Here is a 21626-nt window from a genome sequence, read left to right as displayed (position 1 = left end):
CTCTTTCGCTAATGCCTTTTAAGAATGGCCGCACTTAGCTCCGCTGCCTTATTAGTTTCGTCACTTACAATGTTAATTAGCTCTTTCACAATACGTATTACAATAATGTATAGATACATATAAAACATATGATGTTAAAAAGGCATTTCCAAAATTAATATCATTATCTCGAAAAAAAAAACAGCCAGTAAATTAATTTAACGCAATACGGAAATGAGTTAAAAATTAAGAGAATTATGTTTATTCATATTAAATAGCAGAAAAACAAGATTTCGTGCACGGTTGAGCGGGGGGTGTAAATAGATTTTGTAAACGGAAAACAGAGGCAATTCATAATTTCTATATTTACTCGATGGCAGTTAAGACGCGCGCGTACAGGTTTTCAAGTAGTATCTATTATCCAGGAGCCCAACCCAAACCCGAAGAAGATTAAATAATATTTAAAATACATTTCGCAAAAATGACTTAAGAGAGAAGTTTTCAAAATAGTTATTAGATATATGTTACGAATTTTAGAGTCCGACTGCGTCACGATTGTAGCATCTGACTTTGTTAACAAATACGTGTGTATTCATTTTGTTTGTGTTTATTTATGTTAAATACGAATCGCGTCTCCCACAGAATTTGTACAAAACAAAGACAAAAGCCCACGCTCTCAATTTCAGCCAGTTAAGTCTTTTTTTCATTTTGTTGCATAGGTATATGTGTTTCGTGTTTTGGGTTTTGTATCATTTAAATATTAGTTGTATTATTCCTTTTTAAACTTGCGTAAAAAGTAACTATTAATTAGTGTTAAAATAAATAGCTAGTGGCATTAAAATTAGTGTCGACTGGCGAAACTGTTGCCCTATCTCCGCCCGATGCCTGATACAAAATAATTTGGGGAAGGGCAACCAGATTCCGCATAAAAAAACTTCATAACAATTTAAAACAAATTAATAAGATAGATTTTCTACAATTTCTCTCTGTTGTTTGTGTGGGTTTGTGGTGTGTGTGTGTGTGTTTGTTTGTGGGTGTTTTGACAAAGTTATTTAGTTATCCATTGGATATTATTTTGGCTTTGTGTGGGGGGAGTTTTCATTCTATAGAATTATAGTTTCTTTTTCTTGTGGTTTTTTGTTCTTTTTATGCTTAATATTCAAAATAAATATTTTATCGCATAGTTTTTGTTGTTTTGTTTTTCTTTTTTTTTTCAATTGAATACAATATTTTATGTAAATTCCAATTTGCTGCTGCTGCTGCTGCGCAAACGTGTGCAATTAGTTATTAAGCCATATTATGCCGGACCCTGTCCCCAGAGCCCCAGCCCAAAACCCAAGCGCACTGCTGAATGACTCGGTGTGTGATTAAAACGTTTAATTGTCTTTGCTTTCGCAGTTCACTTTAGTTGCAATGAAGTTTTGCAATTTGGGTTTGCAATTCGATCCGGATTTTAGATTACAAGTGCCATGTCCTTCTTGCTGGGCAACTGCACCCGCTTGCCCTGCCACAGCGAGTTGTGTATTGTGAAGGCGTCTATCGTGACTGTCAGATGCTTTGTGTGCACCTGGGAGAAGCATTTGCCACCTGAGTTGTATCTGAAATGGGAAGAAACGAAATGTATTACTCGGATGTGCCAATTAAGATACAATTTCAACACTCACTTGAAGAACTTATCGAACATGACTTCGTCGACTTGACTAGGTCCCGTGCCGTACAGCTTTGTCACTTGGTCCGTTTCGGGCACATAGCTGTAGAGGGCACGGAATTGGCAGCCGGCATCACGGAAGAGTACAAGGAAGTGTTTCGCCTCAGATCGTGCGATCTTCTCGAGCACTTTCTGCTTCGCCTCGCGATTCACGGCGCCCGGAAAAACGCAGTATTCAACGGCATTCAGTATAATGCCGCGATTCGATTTGGCCGCTGGTTGTTTATAGAGTTTTGGACCTGTCAATTAACAAACAAATATGTTTAGCACAATCTTTGCTTAGGTTTGTGTGTGATATCTTGTTGATTTATCGTGGATTTCTACTCAGTGTTAATGGCAAGCTTCCTAATAAAATATATATTAATCAATTAATTAATTAACATTCTCTGCTTTGCTCTTTCTACGTGCAAAGTGAGCAAACAAAACTGAAAAACTAAATAAAACTAAATGTTGCAAACTTGTCGAATGCTGCGCTTATAATTAAGAACCTGTTGCATGCGAGGGTCCTTTAGATAAGAAATTTTATTATAAAGTTATCAACATTAATTGTCTAATCGAAAGTATATTACATTAATTCCAATTTAAATTTTGTAACAGATTATTGTCAATCTTTTTTATTTTTAAAAGGACCCTCGATTGGTTTTAATACTTACATTTTCATCTAGCTAATAACTAATTTGTTACTTAAGTGAATCATTCCAAAACAACAATATAAATAAATACAAACAAAAGTACAAAAAAATCATTTCAACGAAATATAAACGTATTATTGCTTGCAATTTTGCATTAACTTTTTAGAATTTTGTGTTTGTTTGTCGGTTGTGAAGCGGTTAAATTGGGCTAATCGTTATGGTTTAATTAGACTTAATTAATTGTATTAAACTAGAAAATAAGACGCATCTCGGTTTGACTATCGAAGTCGTGGATTTGACGACGCAACGGAAGAAACGAACGAATGTCTCTATAGGATAAGATTCCAAGAGTTCGATATACATATGAAACTCTCGGAATGCGCGATTGAGCACACACAAACTGTCGCAGCCCCTTCACGTACATAGGGAGGAAGTAGTTGTATATATTTGATATGCATACATATTATGTACATCATATTGTATGTATGAATATGTAAGATTTAAATCATAGCTATGTCATGATGTTGATAATGCCAATTAAAACTGAACACTCAACTAAACAATGAGTAAAACTCGAAAACAAAAAATTAAAAACGAAATAAATTGAAGTAAAAAAAGAAATAAAAATACAAAATAATCGTATATAGATTGGTGGAGAGATGTACAAATGATGTATGAAGAACCAATATGTATGTACGAGTATATATATGGTGTATGTACGATAATGCTGATATTGTGGTGGATGTGAATAAAACTGAGGATTGTTTGAGACTAGGTACAAACCCGAGTATTCCATGGTATCACTTGATCCATCATCAAATCCGCGACGCTTCGATATCAAACCTGGCGGCAAAGAGCCTGGTCCAGAGGGAGATGGCATATGCCTACCTGATGCCGCCATTCCTGGTGACGGTGCGCGGCGCGGCGGAGTTGCCCGTCCCAATCCCGAATCTGTGTCTAACCATTAAGCGAGAGGCGAGTTCATCATCAATCATCATGATCATCATCATCATCAACATCAGTCACAGCATGCATATTGGGCACAAAGTTAACCATCAACCAACCAATCAAACCGCAGCCAGGGTGACAGAGCGAGAGCGTGGGTGAGAGATAGTGGACAGAGAGCGAGAGAGGGCGCAAGAGCGAGGGCGAGAGAGCAGTGACAAACAGTGTCAGGATTGCCATCCATGCAGAATAATTTCATTCGATTGATGCGTTTGTATTTTTTCGTTTTTATACAGATTTTTTTTGTGTTAGTCGCCACAGGATGATGTCGATGGAATCGATCGAGCGATGAATGTTTTTTTTTTAGTTATATAGGTAATTTTGTTAATACATTTTCACATTTCGGTTGTTAATTTCAAGAGTTTTGTAAACGAGTTTTGAATTGAAAGAAACGAGAAATAAAAGAAGAGAATGTGTGCATTGAATTTAGTTAAGCAATTTCGAAGTTCCTTAATATGTACTTAATATCTATGTATGATCAGCCTGAAAATGTGCTTGAGTGTGCATGGGTGTGTGTGTGTGTTTGTGGGTGTTTTAAGTGTGTGATTGTGATTGGTGTACAGGCATATTTGTGTGCGTAGTCAAAAAGAGGACATTCCCCATTCCCCAAAAAGCGGACAATATATACAAAGAATGGACGAAATCAAACCAGAACCGCTTGCGAATTATATTGACAGTGGACAACTGACAGATCCATAAATATAATGCTAGAAACACCGCCACCGCTTACATTGTCAAAGTATAACCGAATCGTTCAGCAAAAGAAAAGAAATTCAACAAATTTGTCGATCAATTTTTGAGAAAGAACAGATAAGAGTTAAGAGAAAATTGAAAAATACACAAAATAGAAAAATCACTAACGAAATGATTATTCTTAACTAATACACAACGAATATGAAAATATATATATTTACGTAAAGAAAATAAAGAGAATTTTATCAACTTTATATGCAAGTAGTTCAAATATTTTAATAATGAACCCAATTACTATATGGGAGCTTTACATATTTTAATGTTGAAACTAGAATTACGAGAATCGTTTACTTCAATCAAGAGTAATGCATGTGGAGCCGTATATTATATATTAATAAGACAAAAGTACTGGTTATTTATTACATTCGATGTTGACTAGATAAAGAAATATTTGATGGTTTCAAATACACCATCCAACATTGGCACCTCTTGCATTACTCTGACTTTTACCTTTAAGATGTTGAACATAAAATGAAGACAAATATAAAACAATCACCAAATGAGCTCAAAATATAATAGAATAATAGTAAAATAACTGCCACCAATGTGGGCTAAGTGAAAGACAAATGAACTGAAGCCAAAACCAGAGAAAAAGTCATCTATTACACAAAACCAAAGATGAGGTAGCAGTAGAATAAGTTTAAGATAGATTGAGTAAAAGTAAAAGGCAAGCAGCTGTATTTTTATTTTGTAGCTGTGAAACTCTTCTTACCGCACAAATTCATTAGTGAATTGGACTTTCGGCCACGGAAATTAAGTGTGCTCCCCTTAGCAACTGATATACGCGACAGGGTGCGGCCCCTTTCGACGGCTGGCTCTGTAAAAATTGGCGCCACGGCGTACGGAATACGTATAAATCTCTTCAAGTTTCAAATATCAAAAAGGACAACAACACAAAATATGAGAACTAAACTAAAGCTAAACTTAAACGAAGATTCTTTTTTTTTTAATCATCGACCCAAACCACAATAGATGTTAGAAACAATTCAAAAAAATAAAATACTGTAATTATAAAATCGTAATCTTATCGTAATAATTCTCCCACAGCCGATTCCAAATTCCTGGTCCTGTCCCCAGGTGCATAATCTCTTTAAGGAGGTGCGTTGGCAGTTAGTATAGTTATTAGATTTCCTTAAGTATGTTTAGTATGCGGTTGTTTTGCTACAGTTTTATTTTAGTAGTTTGGGTGATTTAGCGTGACTTTTGTAGCGCGAAGAACGCTTCAATTTGAAACGAACCAAAAAATAAAATAGGCTTTGTGTTAATTCTAGCAGAATTATTTTAATTCGTTCGCTGCTATTAACACAAAACAGACCAAACAATAAAAGCAAGAGTAGAAACATAATGGAAAAACAAGAGAAAAACTTAGTACTTGTTACCCAGCACCAACCTCTGGAAGTTTTGTATGATCCCCGTCGTCCAATCGGAGTTGAACTTGTGCTGGGATAATCGTCGGGGGACTCTGTTGAACAAGATTAGTAGTTATGACTTAAGATATAACATCACTTATGCTACCATTAGATCAAGAAACTAAATTGTAAGTGCTTCAAACTATAATATACATTAAAAAAATAAAAAAACAAAATAAATCTAAGGATACCCCTTTGCCAAAATCATATCAATAAAATACTACAAAAAATAAATGATAATTGTACATAAACAAATCATTAAATAGAGCATGCTTAAAAGTAACTTAGTAAATGAATATTAACAATGCAAATTAAACGAAAAAGTAACAAAACTGGAAATTACCTTTAACAGTGAGGGAGTCTTGAGATCCCCGGTAATAATCTCTTTTCATTGAATTTGAGCTTAGCTGACCGTAGCCTGTCCAATTAGGGGTAATCGGGTTTTAAAACAAAAAACATAATATAAACAAATTAAATACAGCAACTAAATTATGACGCACAAATTAAACGAAATTAAACAGAACAAAGTTTTGCAATTTCGAAATTCCGAAATTAACACACACACAAATATTATACACAACACTTTCGGGAGATTTTTCTTGCTGCCACGTCTTGATTTGATATTTAGCACAGACAATATTTTTCTTTAGCAGCACTCTTGATAATATTGTGTGTTGTGCGTACAGTGACAATCTAGCGAATCGCTTACCAGTTAGATTAGAACTGGAGCCTTTCTTTCCCCGACTGGATAGGCTTGAAGCCTCACTAATGTCCACGCTAGCATCATCTACGTGGATGGTTTTGGGCCGTGGTCGTGTCACACGCTGCTGTCTAAGACGTGGCGTGGACGCGCTCGAGCTCTGCGGCTGTAGTTTAACATGTAGATCGGGCCGATCCAGGGTTTTACCCTACAAACAAAAGATATAATGTAAGCAATCCTTACAATTTGTATGTATGAGGGGGAAACACTTACTTCTCGCTCGGCCTCTTCGATGGCTTTCTTTAGTCTATGTTGTTCCAATATGGCCGCTCGTCGCGCCACTTGCTCCTCCTTTTTGCGCGCACGTTCCTCCTCCTTTTCCCGTTCCTTTTCACGCTTCTGCGATGCTTCAATCTCCTTGCGCGCTTTCGCCTCCTCCTGCTGTTGGCGACGCTGCAGCGAGAGCAGCATAATCTTCTCTTTGCGACGCTCCATTTCATCAACAGATTCCTAAAGGAAATGTAACAAGTTAAAATTGATATTCATATAAAATTGATGTTAAGCAATTTCCTAAAACCTATTCAATAAAATATTTTACTAAAATAAAAGCTTAAACATTTCCACAATGTACATTTTATAATCATTCGAAACCCTAATTGAATTTGAAGAACTAATTTTATATTTTCTAGTATTCTCTTACCGGATCCAGATTAGTTGAATCCGCGCCAATGACGATTGCCTTGTTCTTGGCTGCCTCGGCATTTTGCTCGGCCCTCAGACGAGTGGGCGACAGAGGTTGTTGCTGCGGCTGATTGGTGAGGTCCTCAAGATGGCGACGCTCCAGACCCAATGGTTCGGCCGTCGCTGCAGCCATCTGACGCAGTTGAATGGGCGGCTCATCCGTGTATTTGTTGTAGGTGGCGTTGCCAGCACTGTTGGCATTCGATGGCAAGCCAGCGGCGATTCCATGGATGCTGTGACGGGCAAGGGAAGCATTCTTGATCTCATCACCCCCGCCCACCGAGTTGTTGATGTTGTGCAGTTGACTTAGCGATTCACGTTTAAGGACAACTTGGTTGTCCACACTATCCCGACCCGGTTCCTTTTTGGGCGAGCGCTTGGTGCGCAACGGCGGCTTTGGTCGTTTCGGCTGATCGTTGTCGAACGATATGTAGAAGCCCTTCTCGGGTCGTTGCTCTTCGCCACTGCCACCGCTGCCGCTGCCACCGCCGCCACTGCCGCGTGGATCCTGAAAGCTGTTGGCCTGTATGGAGGGTCGCGAGGGCGAGGGTATGCGATAGGTCAGATTGCCGCTGGTGATGTTTAGCTTATTGGAAATCAGCTCGCCGCTATCGTAATCCTCTGAGCTGCTGCCGCGTCCGCTGTGCGTCGCCGGCAACTGTTGCTGCTGCTGTTGTTGCTGCTGCTGCTGATGCAGCCGCTGCTGTTGTTGCACCACAAAATCAGAGATGCGTGTTGACTGCATTGACTCGATAATGTTGCGCTCCAGCTCGTCCACATCCTCCTCGTCGCCAATAAAGCAAATGCTCTGCGGCGCCATCATATCCTCATGCTGACCCAACGTCATTGGCTGCGGTTGCATCATGTTGCCCTTGGGCGAGCGATTGTCGCGTAGATTGGTCAACGATTGTTGGCGTTGCACGCCATTGGCGCCACCATGCAAACGCTGGCCATGCTGTGGCGATGATTGCATCTGGAACAGATGCTGCAACTCACCGCCACCGCCGCCTCCTGCACCGCTGCCACCATTCTGATGCAGCACAAAGCCCTGAGATGCGCCAGCGCTGGAGGGCGGTCGATTTGGCCAGTTTTGTTGAAGCTGTTGCTGCTGCTGCAGTTGATGCTGCTGCTGTTGCAACTTCTTCTGGCTTTGCCAGGCATTCACATCCACCAAGGGCTGTTGATGCTGCTGCTGTTGTTGTTGCTGCTGCTGCTCATAGGCAGCTGCGGCCGCCGAGTGCGCCCAGGTGCGTCGCTGTGGATGTGGCTGGGGCGGAGACTCGTGCAGGTAAAAGTGATTCGCCGGCTGGCCGTAGTCATCGTAGACGCTGTTCCGCTGCTGATACTGTGGCTGCGGCGGTGGAGCCCCGTACGGCGAATGGTTGTTGTAGGGTGCACCATTGTCGCTGTAGATGCTCTGGGGTTGCATGTAGTGAGCAGGTGGCGACATGTATTGGCCGTGCTCGTTGACGTACTGCATCGGGGGCATCTGCATGGGTTGCTGCTGGTGTGGATGGTGGAGTTGCTGCTGCTGTTGCTGGTAGGGATCGCGACTGGGCGGACGGGAACTGTAGGCGCTGACGGGCGCATTGAAGGCCTGCGGAAGATGCGGTGATGAGCCAAAGCTTTGCTGCATGGGACGTTGCTGGTAATGATGATCAGCCAAGTGTTGTTGCGAGCCATATGTTTGTTGCTGCGGATGCGGTTAGAGAATTGCGGGGGCGGTGGAAGCCAATACAAATACGAGTTAGTTGAATGCACAAACAATCAAAACAAAACAAAGACATAACAAGTACAATAAAGGATAACAAGGAAACAGAAACAAAAAACGAGAACCAATTAAGCAATTATTGAGTTAATTTCATTTTTTTTGCTGTTGACAATTTCGAGTGGAGTGAGTTTTGCGAGGTGCATGGAGCGCGTCCTGGTTTAGTTCCTCTGCTTACCTGATTCAGCATGTTGGCTATTTGCTGTGCCTGCATCAGCTGCTGCGCTTGCAGATGCTGCGCCTGCATTTGGCTCTGCTGCGTGGCCAGCCGATGGATATCCTGTTGGATATCCTGCAGATTCATGTTCATAATGGCGATGCTTTGCTGTATTTATCGCGACGATGCATCCAATGGACCGGGGTGTTAAGTTCGTGTGTGTTTTATGTTAATGTGTTGCGTTTTAATGTGTGTTTGTGTTGCAAGTGTTGTGTGTAGTGTAGAGATGTTATTTTTTATGTGGACACAAACCACAGACATGGCGGGGACAGTTTGAAGGGAACGGGAGTATAAAAAGAAGACACAAGCGAATTAACATTTACATCCGGGGGTTAGAACAAGCAGTGGGTGAGTTTGCACTGAGAGATGCGTGAAGTAATCGCTCACCTGGTACTTGTCCATGTCAGCTGGATCAATGTCCGGCGTGCGCTTAGACTCATTGCTCATGGTCTCCCACTTCAAGACGTCCGGACACGACTCCAAATCCTCCTAAAATTTTGGAGTTATTAGCAATTGATTCTACTTTTTACCATAAATAAATTAATACCTTTTCTTGGTGCCTCATCACGGCCATTTCAATTTTACGCTTATCCTGCTCGATGCGTCGACGTTTCTCCTCAAGTTTCATGCGCATCGACGACAACTTGTTGACATGCTCCAGCGAACGCATATCATCGTCGCAAATCTCCAATTGCCACGCAGCCGGACTGGCTGGCATACTGCTCGTCGAGGACTTGCGTACAGGAGTGCTCTCCGGATCGTAGCCACTCGTCGATCTGGCATCGTTGTAGTGCTCGGCATTCGCATAATCCCTTTCGTTGGAATGTTGTTTATTACGCGCCATGGGCAACGGGCTGCCCGCATTTGATAAATTCGACAGATTGTGGCTCGAGACCGTGGGCACATTGTCGACACTACAGCAAGAGGAATATTTGTTTATTATAAAATATAATTAATGTAAGAATTAAATTTTCAAAAGCACAAACTATACGACTCTTAAGAAATTGAACTTTAATTTACTTTTCGTTTTTAACCAATTGTATTTGTTTGGTTCAGCAGTAGCCGTCAAAACAACTATGCGACAACGTAAATGTAAAGAGATTGTAAAGCGTAACACGCTCTCAAATTGTTGTTTGACCTTCTTATGCTGCGTTCGTTGGCCATTGCAGACTTAATATTCAGATTTGGCTCACTCGCCTATTAATTCATTCATTGCTACTTTGCTATTGCTATTTCAATAGCTGGCTAGTAGAGTTCTAACTTGTAAGTGTCGTATAGCTTTGCCACACAATGTAACTACACAATTTTAACTATGTTAAGCACTTATTCGCACCTTGCTTGTCGACGCATTGAATACTTTTCCGTTTCACGATCCTGCTTCTCCGATCCTGAATCCGTGTCGTAGCCCAGCTGCAGTGTGCCACGCGCATCGGCAATCGAGGAACGCACTGCCACAGCAGGTTCTGCAAGGAAATTAAATTAAAATAACTATCCAAATAATATGAAACCGATCTCTACTTACCCACACTTGTGTTGGACAGCTTACGTTCCCTTTCCCTGTCCCGTTCGCGTTCATATCTGCCCAGCGTATTGATTTGATCCTGCGAGCCTCCAAAATTCTCAATCGTCAACTGCGAGTCTTCGCTGGAGGAATTCCTTCGTGAACGGCGACCTGTAACATCATCAAACACAGAATTAATACAGCACATTCCAATTATAACAAAGCTACGAAAAGGGGAGATAAAAGTTTGTAGGAAACAATAAAAGGAACATCTTAAGCGCATTCAAAACACACACACACTCGCACATGGGGGGAATTGAAAACACAGCGACTGAAGAAGAAGATTCTTGTTTTGGCATACCTGCAAAGCTCGGACGTCGGCTCTGTTCCCAGTTACTTGGTCGACCAGCAGCGACAAAATCGCCTGTTTCGATTGTTTTGTGTGATACGAGAACAAAATTAATAATAACAAAATTAAATCATAATTAATTGCAGAAAATAAAACTGTGATGAATTTTGTAAAATGATAAATCATATGAAGCTTAAAATAATAATGCCATTTTTGTGCATGCGCGAAAAGAAAAATTTGCTTTACGAGGGATCAAACAGACGGAACAGATAGCATTGAATTTTTCGATAAACTTGCTGGTTATAATCAATTATAATGTAGGCAGCTCAGTTGGCACAAATTGCATAATTAAACTAGCGGAAAACTCACAGACTGTAACAGCAGTTGATTTACTAACAAAGTCAGAAGAGTCGGAGAGAAAAGAGATTACTATTCACTCGTTAAAAACGAGACAAAAAGTGGTAAAATCACTATGTGACTGATAAAACACGTTCTCAATTAAATTGATAGCATCAGTTTAAACATATGTTGAGTTTAATTAAAAACTAAACACTTATAATGATCCAATCTGTTAGATATTAAACTCATCTTACACACTCAAATAATAATTCATTTTCCTATCTATCTTAATAAATTTACTTCCATTCAATACAAAACTGATGCAACAACTCAAAGAGTTTGCTTGGTGATTGTGCGTGCAAACTTGTGTTAGAGTATCTCGTGGTCGAGATTACTCAACTGTATTTATGTGCATCTATCTAAGTTGCTTTAAATTGCAGCAACACGAGTGAGTTTGAAGAGCCTAGTTAGTGTTATATGCTACTGTGTAAACTTGTTGCTAATGAGCAGAGTTCTCTCTTTCGATACGATACAAAGAAACGAACACAAAAGAACTTCAAGTGCAATTGATGGGACAAGAGATGGAGTGAAGGCGGAGGGTGAAGTGAAGAGTAGAGAGTAGAGAGTAGAGAGTATATGAGTTATGAATTAATAGACGGCCAAACCTCTCTCGTCTGCCTTCGACTCGACATTGTTCTTTTCTTTCGCCTGACGCAAGCGAGCTGGAACCAAGGGCTCCTGCTGAGACTGCAACTGTTGCTGCTGCAGTTGTTGATGCTGTTGCTGGTGCTGAAAGTGTTGTTGCTGTTGCTGCTGCTGATGATGATGTTGCTGCTGCTGTTGCTGATGTTGCGAGTGCATGGATGAGAGTGTGGTAATGCCACGCGACTTGTGCACGACGAACGCTGCCCACATGCGAATCGAAAGGCGTTGAGATGGGCGTGGCATGGTGAATGTTGTTGGGGAGTCGGAGTCGGAGACGGAATCAGTTAAGCGGAAAGGCGCAGTTGGTGTTGTTGGCATTGGCATGTGTTAAAGCAGTTGAGTGTGTTGGTTGGTTTTTTTTTGTTGGGTTCAGAGAAAAGATAAAACAAAAAACACATAATTATAAATAAATAAATTGCAAATATATTTTTCTTTTTTTTTTTGTGAGTGGGCGCCAAAGGCTTGCAAAACATAAATTAAATTGTAAATCAAAATCAAATACAACAAATAATCAATTGTCTGACGATAATTACCTTCAGCTTGATTGCCATCAAAGTGATTTGATTGCATCGTTTGATATTCGGTGGGCGGAGTTGATCTGCGATTTAAGCCGCCGCTAAATGAATTTGTGTTCGGAACTAAAAAACCGATAAAAGAAATCAAATCAATTACAATAAGCGTTCAGTCCAAATAAAAAATAACAAATAAAATAAGAAACATTCAGAATAAAAATAAAGCAAAATAAAGCAACCGTTTATAGCATACACAGAAAGGGCAAGGCTTGGAATTAATTTGGAATTGAAAAGGAGCTCAAGCTGTTCTTAAAGTTTTTGGGGAACACATTCATGAAAAGTTTAGTCCTTTTTAAAGAAAAGAATATTACAACGAGTTCTGTAACTCGCAGTGTCGTCTTCCTTAGGAGTTCTATTCTAAAATCCTAAAAATTATCTTACTCTGGAAAGAAACATTCAGAAATTCTCTGGAAAGTTTTTGAAAATCAGAAAAAGGGATTTATTGTTTCACTTTATATGAAACATACTAATAGATTCTTATCTAATAGTTCACTTTATGCTTTTTTAAAATTACGCGCTTTAAGAATTCAAAATTTGGCAAGTTTTAATAAAACCCCTTATCAAAAATGATGTTATAGAACAGCTGGTGTATAGTTTTGTTAGTTGGATGTGGAAAGTGGTGCAAGAAGTGTGCGCCAAGCTCAGCAAAAGTGTCAAATATCATCGACAAGTGTGCAACATTCTCGAGTGCAACAGATTTGGGGCTCAGACACAGGTTGGAGTTGTCTTAATCTTAACGTAAACAATGACAAAGAGAAATGGAGATGGGTTTGAAGCAGCAAAGTGATGGGGGCGATGAATTTGTTTATTGTTAGTTTACTTATGGCTACAACTATTGATATTGATGGGCATGAACAAAGTGGAGTGAACAACAACGAAACGAACAGTCGAACAAACAAACGTACAAACGAATTGATAAACAAACAACAATGAAATAGAAACAATGCAAAACATTCAACAAATGCAAATTGAGTGGGGATGGGGAGAATTGATTGTTGATTAAAGGGGAAACGTGGTGGCGGGCGATCGGGCACACACAGAATTCAATAAAACAAACAATAAGCACACAGATATAATATCTCTGGTTTGTTGGTCAAAGAAATTGGTGGTTTTGTTTTTTTTTTTTTTTGTTATAGAAAGAAGTGAAAGAAGTAAACCTTGAAACGGTGGCCGATTCGATGGCGAGCCAACTGGCGGCTGGTCAAGATCGCTGCGTAAATCGGGTATGGGCGTTACGGGTTGCATTGTGAGGCCCCGTCGATGGCAGATTCCGTGCTCATTGGCGCCCATGGTGCGCTTGGCGATGACATCTACATACGTGAATCGATCACAAGTTTGTTTTGCATAGAATTATTGTGAATTGTTGTCGGTTGGTTGTCGTTATATATTGGTTGCATTAATGTGTAGAGCGAGAGAATATATATATATAGATAAAGAGAGAGAGAGAGCATAGTGTTAACACCCATTTGGTTGGTGATATTCATTTTTTTGTTGTATTTTTTGTGGTTTTGCAGAAGCGATTTGCACATAAACAAAGAAATCAGAAAGAATCAGAATCAAGTACTATAAAATTGCATTGGAATTTATCATTAGGTTAGGCTACGAGTAATTTGTAGTTCACTTGATGACGGCGACCGGTTGGTTAAATGAATCAAATTGAATGAATGAGGCTGAGGCTTGGGACCGAGATGAGTTTGGAGAGGGGCGCCAATTTTGAGATTGAGATTTTGTTGAGTTGGGTGGGCAACCGCAGAATCACATTGCACTTGAAGTGTTAATCTGGGTGTGAGGAACTGCAGGTGTAGTAAGTGATGCCGATTTTGTGGTTGTTGCCGCTGCTGCGGCACAATTTTGATTGCACAATTGAGTGTGGATGTGTGTGTGATTAACTAAGTGTAACTAAACTGTTCGCCTATTTGCCCTCAGCATCCTGTTGACTAATCAACAAGCGAATAAACTGCTTTGCTTTTTAACGTTAACGAGAGACGAGAGCCAAAGGAAAATAGTGCAGCAAACAGAAACGGAAAGTGAACATAAAATATATAGGCAAAGCAAAAACGAAACGAACTCCACAGGACAACGACGAAGACGACAACGCAAGACATGCCCTTTGGGTTGGTTGATTGGAATATATATAGGTACTTTGGTAGGTCTGCTGGTTTGGTTTTGGTTTTAGGTTTGGTTTTGGTTTTGGAATGGGATGCGGTGCAATTGTTGAATGGAGAATGACGAAAGAGCGCTGACACTTACCCTGTCCATCCATGCCGGGGTAGCAAACACATTTGGCCGGGTGTATTTCGAACAAATTGAACAAATCCGTCAGCAGCAAGACCAGATTCAGTTTCATCGAGCTAAGTAATGAATACAGAATTAATTTCAATAAATTACTGAATGATACTCATTCACTCACCCCCGCATATAGGTGATGTCCTCGGGCGTCATGTGGAAGACGCCGTATGGCAAATGCTTTTGTGAAAAACTGCTCACGAGCAGTATATTGTGTATGGAGTCCTCCACCGCGGGCAGATAGTTGATGCGCACACTCGTCCACGGCACCACCTTGGGGCAATAGTAGGAAATGAGCAGCGCCAGGCAAATGCCATCGCACAGATCCTGAAAATCACGCACTGGCGGTATATCCGGCGTCTGCAGACGTGTGCCCTACAAAAGCAAAAGCACACTTTACATTTGACTCTTAATAAAGTGGTGATTGTCTTACGATTTCATCCGGCACACTTGACTCCAGCTCCTTGACGATGCGCTTCTTGAGCGCGGCGCACGCATGCGATATCCAAGCAAGCAATGCTTGCTCGTAAGTTTGGCCAGCAGGCGCCTGATAACTGCTGCCAGATATTCTGCAAATGTTGTCAAGTATTAGCAAAGTAAACAAAAATAATGAAGAAGTCATTTACTCACCTTCGCAGGGCCGATGTGACGCGGTCTCCCGACGATATTTCCTTTGCATACAGAATCATCAGCGATTCTATCACAGACATGTGTGCATTCTGCAAGAATAAGTAATGATCCAAATTAGTTATCAAAGTAATTAATGCATCGATTTAAAGTGCACTTACAATTCGCAACGGATTCGTTTGAATTAATACCGTTTCGGTAATGGGCATGTCCGAGGACTCGACCACAGCGACTCCCTTGCGCGCTAGCGTCTGTAAGATTGACCAGTGATTTAAGCTTTGGTAGTTGGGATCAGAGTAGAGATTGGACAACGTCTGACAGTAGAGCGTCGCATTGCCCAGCTCAACAACGATCTGCGGCTTGAGGCGTTCCTGGTTCTCGTGATCGCGATAGAACGGCTCCTTCAGGTTGTCGGGCACGCGATTGTTGAACGCCTTCGACAGCAGCCATTTGACGGAAGCACGTTGACGAGCCTGCAAAGATATTGTTTTTGTTTATTAATTATTATGTTGCACATAAATTGTATAATAGGAATAAGTATTTTATAAGCGATGCATCGAAAAGCTTATATTATATTTATTATATATAATTTTGAGGGCTTCAAAACCCTTGGCAAATATTTAATGTTCAACAGTCAACACCTCAATCTTTACATACAGCTAAGTCTTGTTTTGAAAACTGTCAAACCTGATTTTTAATAAATAAGTATCATCATATATTTATTCCAAAGAAATCGACTTTATAATAATGTTACACATGTTCATTATTTCTCATGGCTTGAAGCACAATATTGATATTACAATGATAATAAAATACAGCTCCTGTGTCATGTTTCCTTCACCTGAGATTCAAAACTGTAAGACTAATTTGCAGACAGACGAATAATGACTCAGCTGGTGTATCATTAAATAAATATGTAAAGCTTATAACTTAAATCAGACAACATATATTTTAGAGTTAAATGTAGATGATTATTTTGTGGATTAAAAACTCAGCTTTTAGTCAAAATCAACAGCAATTCGTTACAACATTTCGGAATGCTCAATTTCCGGCCAAAAGAAAAGGTTAATGAATTTAATAGATACATTTTGTGTCTTACAACGGAGCGACGAAAAAACCTTTCAGTGAATTGAAGTTTGCATTTTAATATTGAAGCAATTAAGTAGCGCACTCTTCAGTTTAGACTCTGCAAATGTATCTGTGCCTTCTTTGCCTGTATATGTGTATCTGTATTTGTATCTGTGCCAGTGTGTTTGTATCTGTTTTGTCTGTTGGCCGTTGCCGCAGTCGCTGCATCTGTGTGAAGCCATGCGTTCAATCTTCAATATGAGTTCGATAAACTCGCTGTGCTTTTGCTTTGCTCATGTATGTGTGTGTATTGTGTTTTGTGTTTTGGCTTGGCGTGCGCCGCCGTTGCTTCATTGTGTCTGTGTTCAGCTCTCGCTGATGGTCGCTGGTCACTCAGCATGAAGAAGCGGGAATCACAAGTCTCCAGACCCAGACCCCAAACTCAGACCCATGGCCAGAGAATATAGTGTTCTTTTGATTTATAAAAAAAAAAAGAAGAAAAAATGAAAATTCTCAAGTGGCCGCCTTTTGCATCGTCAGCAAAAGCAATTTCCATTTGCAACTGCACTTCACACTCATCAATTCGACACAGTCTCCACCGGCTGGCCATCATCTCTGATCATTTTCTAAGAATAAGCCCGTAAGAAATGGTCGCCTTATTAAAGTTCCCAAATGCATGGCAACTAGGGAAACCTATCGATTAGGTATAGAACCACTCTCCAGATAACAACTAAAATGCCCATAACCATGATTCAACTGCTCTTATCGTTCACAAGGTGTCGATACTTTCGTTTTTGTTTTTGGGAATGGAATGTGCCTGATAAGCTGAGGGATTTCAATTTTCGAATATTTACAAACAGGTCTGGTCTGTAAATAACTGGGGATTATGTGTGAAGAGGAAATCTGTGCGTTCATCAACTTTAAATTTGACCAAAGGCTATAAATAACAGCATAGAAGAGAGTGCAGCTAGATAACGAGTCGACAAATGAGAATTAGACAACAAAAAGCGTGCATAATCTTAACTAAATAAAACCGAAAAGATAATAAGGGTACACATAAGATAAGTTGCACATACTATATTCAAGTATTTTTTGGACTTCAATTGTGCATAGCGAAATAATTGTTTATTAATATGAATTTACGAATTTTTTCCTTTAAAATTATAATGGTGTAAATATTAAATAAACTCATTCAACAAAAAAAAACAATGATTTATAAATTTTTCAATGTAAAAACCACAATTACTAAGCTCTGTATTTAGATTAATTATGTATCCATTATGAGAGAAAATAAAGCACATTAAATAAAAGTGAATACGAATGATTTGTTAATGAAATTCTCTTATAGCAAACTAGTTAGAGATCGTAATATTTGCAAATTACGAATGAAGTGTACAATTTAAATGCCAACTCAATTGTTACTGAGTACTTGCAGTCAACTTTGTAAGCCATGAAATCGAGTGGCGTTTTGTGTTTTTAGTTGTTTTTTTTTTGTCGAGCAACAGGTTAACAACGAGTGTCAAATATGTTGGCGTAGGTCGTAGACCGTCGAACTATGCGAATTGGCCAACAAGCTAACTATCGGACAGGTGGACATACTTCCTGCGCAACCAGTTTGTCTTCTCATGCTTTCCCAATAACAACAACAACGAAAACAATAAAACAACATCGAACTGCATTTTGTTGTCGATTTTCCATCCATTTGTTTTCATATACATAATCGCTTAATACATAAATACGCCATTAAAACTCAAATTTCAAAATGTAAACATTTCGGGGTATGAATGAGCACATGAGCAAGAAAAACAATAAATCGCATTTGGTTTTGGTTTTCGACGCCCACATGGATGGCATAGTTTAGATCTGTCTTCTGATCCAGCATGCATATTAATAAGCTCATGCAAACACACACTCATACATACATGTTTCATTCACTACATGTGCAAGTATTTTTAAGTACACACATGTTTTCCATTGCATGTGTGTTTGTGTGTGAATGCTCACAATACAAATTGCGGCTTGGCGGCATTTATGATTTTTGGTATCGTTATCTCTCTTGTTGGCGCTCGCCTCACAGTAGCAGAGGGAGCGAGAACGAGAACGCGAGAATTGTGACGATAGGCTAAATATAAATGCAAAAGGAACTCACAAAAACTCTTTTTCTTGCCTATGACAATTAACACTCGAATGTGTTTTTGTTTTTGCTTGGGAGCTGCTTATGCTTTAGAGAGCTCTCATTTAGAGAATGGAGAGTGGAGAGAGCAAAGAGAGCAGCAGCAGCAACAGCAGTTGTCGGCGAATGCTTAAAGCTGTCGAGCGTGCGCTTAAAATTTTGAATGGTTTTCAATTATATCTTTTTTTTGTTTCTTTTTTTCTAGTTTTTAAAAGGCCATAATGCGCTAATTGCTTAAAGAGCTTAGCTGAATCAACAACAAAGCAACAGCGAATAGAGAAATAGTCGATAGAGGCGTTTTTTTAAGTTAACTTTCTAGGGAGTTGGTAGAAATTTTGGATTTAGAGGGGCGGCCACATTATCCACCACAGCACGCACGCAAGCACACACACACACACACACACACCTAGCCTAGTTTTGGGCCCAAGAATTCATGTTTGATGTTGGTTGGGCGCCCTGAAGGTTGCCAAACTGTCAAACAGTCTTAACAGTCAGTTAATCAGTCACATTTTTGTCTCTCTTTTGTCAAGTTTCGCATGCGTGTGTGACTGTATATGTAATCAAGTATATACAATTGGATATATTTACATAGCAGATGTCTGTGTGTATTTCATATACCGATTAGATCATGCAACAATAGAATGAGCAAATAACATTAAGCTAAGTGGCAACTTCGATTCTCAGTCTGGAAACAATTTACAATTTTATGAATGGAGTTTTCAAAGTTGATTGAACATAGGCAATTTTGTTGAGCAGCTGGCCACACTGAATTGATTGCTCTGCGTATTGTTTGGCATTGCTGTTTGTCTGTCTATAGTTGTTATTGCATTGGTTTTAAAACCAGTCAAACGCTAAGTAGGTGTCGGTCGCATATTAAAAACGCTCAAGTGCCAAGTGGCCGGTGAGCAAGGTGGGAGAGGCGTGTGGTTACCTCAGCGCACCATTTTGGCAAAGAGAGTAGGTGGCTGAAGCGACGGCAACGGCAACGGCGACGTCAGCGCTCGCGTTTGCTTTTGCCGTTACGCTTATGGCCTACGGCAGCGACTGCGACGCAAGCAGCGTTTGATGAGCGCATTGCAAAGGCGTTTAAGCGACGCCGGCGTCGCAGACGAAGAGTTCTTGGGGAGTAAACTTTGACGTCGCCAACGACGTCGACGTCGCAGTCAGTGCAGGAATTTTAATGAACGCAGTATTTAGTTTGCGAGCACAAATACAAAGACAAGTGCAAACTCACACAAATACATATTTATTAGTGGCACTCCATATGTATTTATGCATATGTATGTGGGAGATGAATTGGTTTGCTTTGCTTTTGCCTGGACAGTGGGTGGGCAAAGAGAGGGGCAAAGGGGGAGTAACAACACATGTAATGGCTAAAAATACATATAGTAATTTACCTGTCGTATTTCCTGTGTTTCGGCATCCATGTTGCAGATGACGATGATGATGACGCTGCACTAAAACCTGGAGACGGGAGAGTTATTTCCAACAAAATTCTTTCGATGAAATTGCTGTTGCTGCAACAGCGGTGACGGCGACGGCAACGGCAGCAACAAATGACGGATGTCACTGGCTGTCCGACGCCCAGTCTCCGCGTCACTTGCAGTTCACTTTTCTTTCTTCACTGGCCAGGCGGTGTTTCTTCTTTTCTTTTTTATTTTCTTGTCGTATTTTCCACACTTTCCTTATTATGGTTTTTATTTTTTGTGAGGCCTCAATCTCTTTTTCTCTCGCACTCTCTTGTTTGCTCTCTTGCACTCTCGCTCTGGCTTGGAATTTTCACTTCAGCCGTAAAACAGCCTAAAATCACACACACAAACACAACGATAAATTAGTACACACACACATGCACTTGCACATCAATATTTATGATGTATTATTTTTTTTTTTTGCAAAATTAATTGCGCGCACGCATTTTTGCTAACAATTCGCGCAACAACAAGATGGTGAAGAAAGAAGAAGAACAGTAATGCAAAACACAGAAAGAGGAGAGCAGAAGAAAAAAACTAGCTAAGGAAAAATTGTGAATCATTCGCTGGGCGAACTTTACAGTGGGCGGCAACGGGGGGTTGCTTGCTTTGCTTTTTGCTGTTTGCCGTCGAGCTGTGCTTGGCACAACAACAGAATATCAGAGGCAGAGCAGCGCAGTGCAATGCAGTAGCATTTGTCGCAGCAGCAGCGGCAGAGCAGAGGGGCAGCACAGTGGCAATGATTTTTTTTACTAACTGATACAGCATCAGCTGTTGCAATTTGGGGCCACTGTTGACACAGAAACGCACTTTTCGCTTGGATCGCGTCAATTTTCGACTAATTAGTGCACAATTATTGGCGTGGCAGTTGCGGTTTTTGCAATTTTCCACTTTTCCGCGATGGCCTGGCAGTAAGTAATAAATGAAAACATTTTTCTTTTGCCTTCGTGTTGTTGTTGCGCTCGCCGTTGTTTCTCTCTCTTTTATGCGCGATACGCTGCCAAACTGGTAGACACTGTTATGCTCTTCGCTCTCATTGAGGGCAAGGCGTATGATGACGACGTCGACGACGGCAGCGACGCCAACGTTGACGTCAGTTTGTGAGCAAACGAACGACGAATGGATGACCGAAAAAATTTGCGTGTATATGCGTGGTAGATCCACTTCGTCCTTGTGTTTAACATTCTTTTACCGCTTCAATTCATACAAATGCATTTTACACGCTCCGCGCTCGATATTCCACTTAATTTTGCACTTTCTATTTGTTTTAAATAGACGAATCGAATAACAACTTGCTTCTTCTCTTCCAAAATTTTCTCTGAGTGCGCGTGTTGTACAACGCCCCAGTGTGTGGTGCATAACAACACTGACATTTAATGGTTGACTATCGATCGGCCTCCACAATTAGACAGCACTTGTATAATGTGTAATCGAATCGGTTAAATCATTTGAATATGTAGTGTTATTTTATTTGTATTATTAGTGTTTTTGTGAGAAAACGCTCGTTGTCAGGCATATGAATAATGTGTGTGTACAACTAAAGTGTATTGTTGTTGGTAAATAATTATTACATTGAAATATTATTATTAACACATTTGTTAAATTTTGTCCAAAATGTTAAAATA

The 21626-nt window shown here is 40.1% G+C and overlaps 1 protein-coding gene across 47 annotated transcripts; it reads right to left on the bottom strand.

Moving 5' to 3' along the window:
• Window positions 1-1145: 1145 nt before the first annotated feature.
• Window positions 1146-21339, bottom strand: LOC117571741 (patronin). Of its 47 annotated transcripts, none has more exons than XM_052005569.1 (25): window positions 21194-21339; window positions 19930-20332; window positions 15453-15764; window positions 15295-15383; window positions 15098-15233; window positions 14789-15039; window positions 14629-14729; window positions 13536-13688; window positions 12340-12444; window positions 11767-12006; window positions 10775-10837; window positions 10435-10584; window positions 10246-10375; window positions 9460-9826; window positions 9300-9401; window positions 8874-9020; window positions 6887-8620; window positions 6460-6696; window positions 6196-6394; window positions 5830-5904; window positions 5468-5539; window positions 4790-4894; window positions 3103-3276; window positions 1644-1926; window positions 1146-1577 (listed from the first exon to the last, which is right to left on the bottom strand). In XM_052005569.1, the coding sequence occupies exons 2-25, from the start codon at window positions 19957-19959 to the stop codon at window positions 1433-1435; spliced, it is 5400 nt and encodes a 1799-aa protein (XP_051861529.1). In that variant the 5' UTR covers window positions 19960-20332; window positions 21194-21339; the 3' UTR covers window positions 1146-1432. The 47 variants fall into 47 exon arrangements, with proteins under 47 accessions (XP_051861529.1, XP_051861537.1, XP_051861532.1 ...); XM_052005577.1 differs by having other exon boundaries at window positions 3208-3276; XM_052005572.1 differs by having other exon boundaries at window positions 3103-3270.
• Window positions 21340-21626: the final 287 nt, after the last annotated feature.

Source organism: Drosophila albomicans, chromosome 3 (assembly GCF_009650485.2).
Source record: "Drosophila albomicans strain 15112-1751.03 chromosome 3, ASM965048v2, whole genome shotgun sequence".
Taxonomy (NCBI): Eukaryota; Metazoa; Arthropoda; class Insecta; order Diptera; family Drosophilidae; genus Drosophila; species Drosophila albomicans.
The sequence above is the reverse complement of the archived record's forward strand: the minus strand, read 5'-3'. Positions and strand labels throughout refer to the sequence as shown.

What these genes read in the sequence shown, in the direction of transcription:
- LOC117571741 (XM_052005569.1), bottom strand. Translation starts at nt 19,959, where the DNA reads ATGGATGCCGAAACACAGGAAATACGACAG. An exon ending in GACATCACCTATATGCGGGG is followed by an intron (nt 14,730 to 14,788) that starts GTGAGTGAATGA and finishes TTCATTACTTAG; the next exon opens with CTCGATGAAACTGAATCTGG. An exon ending in ATCATACAAAACTTCCAGAG is followed by an intron (nt 4,895 to 5,467) that starts GTTGGTGCTGGG and finishes CAATTTTTACAG; the next exon opens with AGCCAGCCGTCGAAAGGGGC.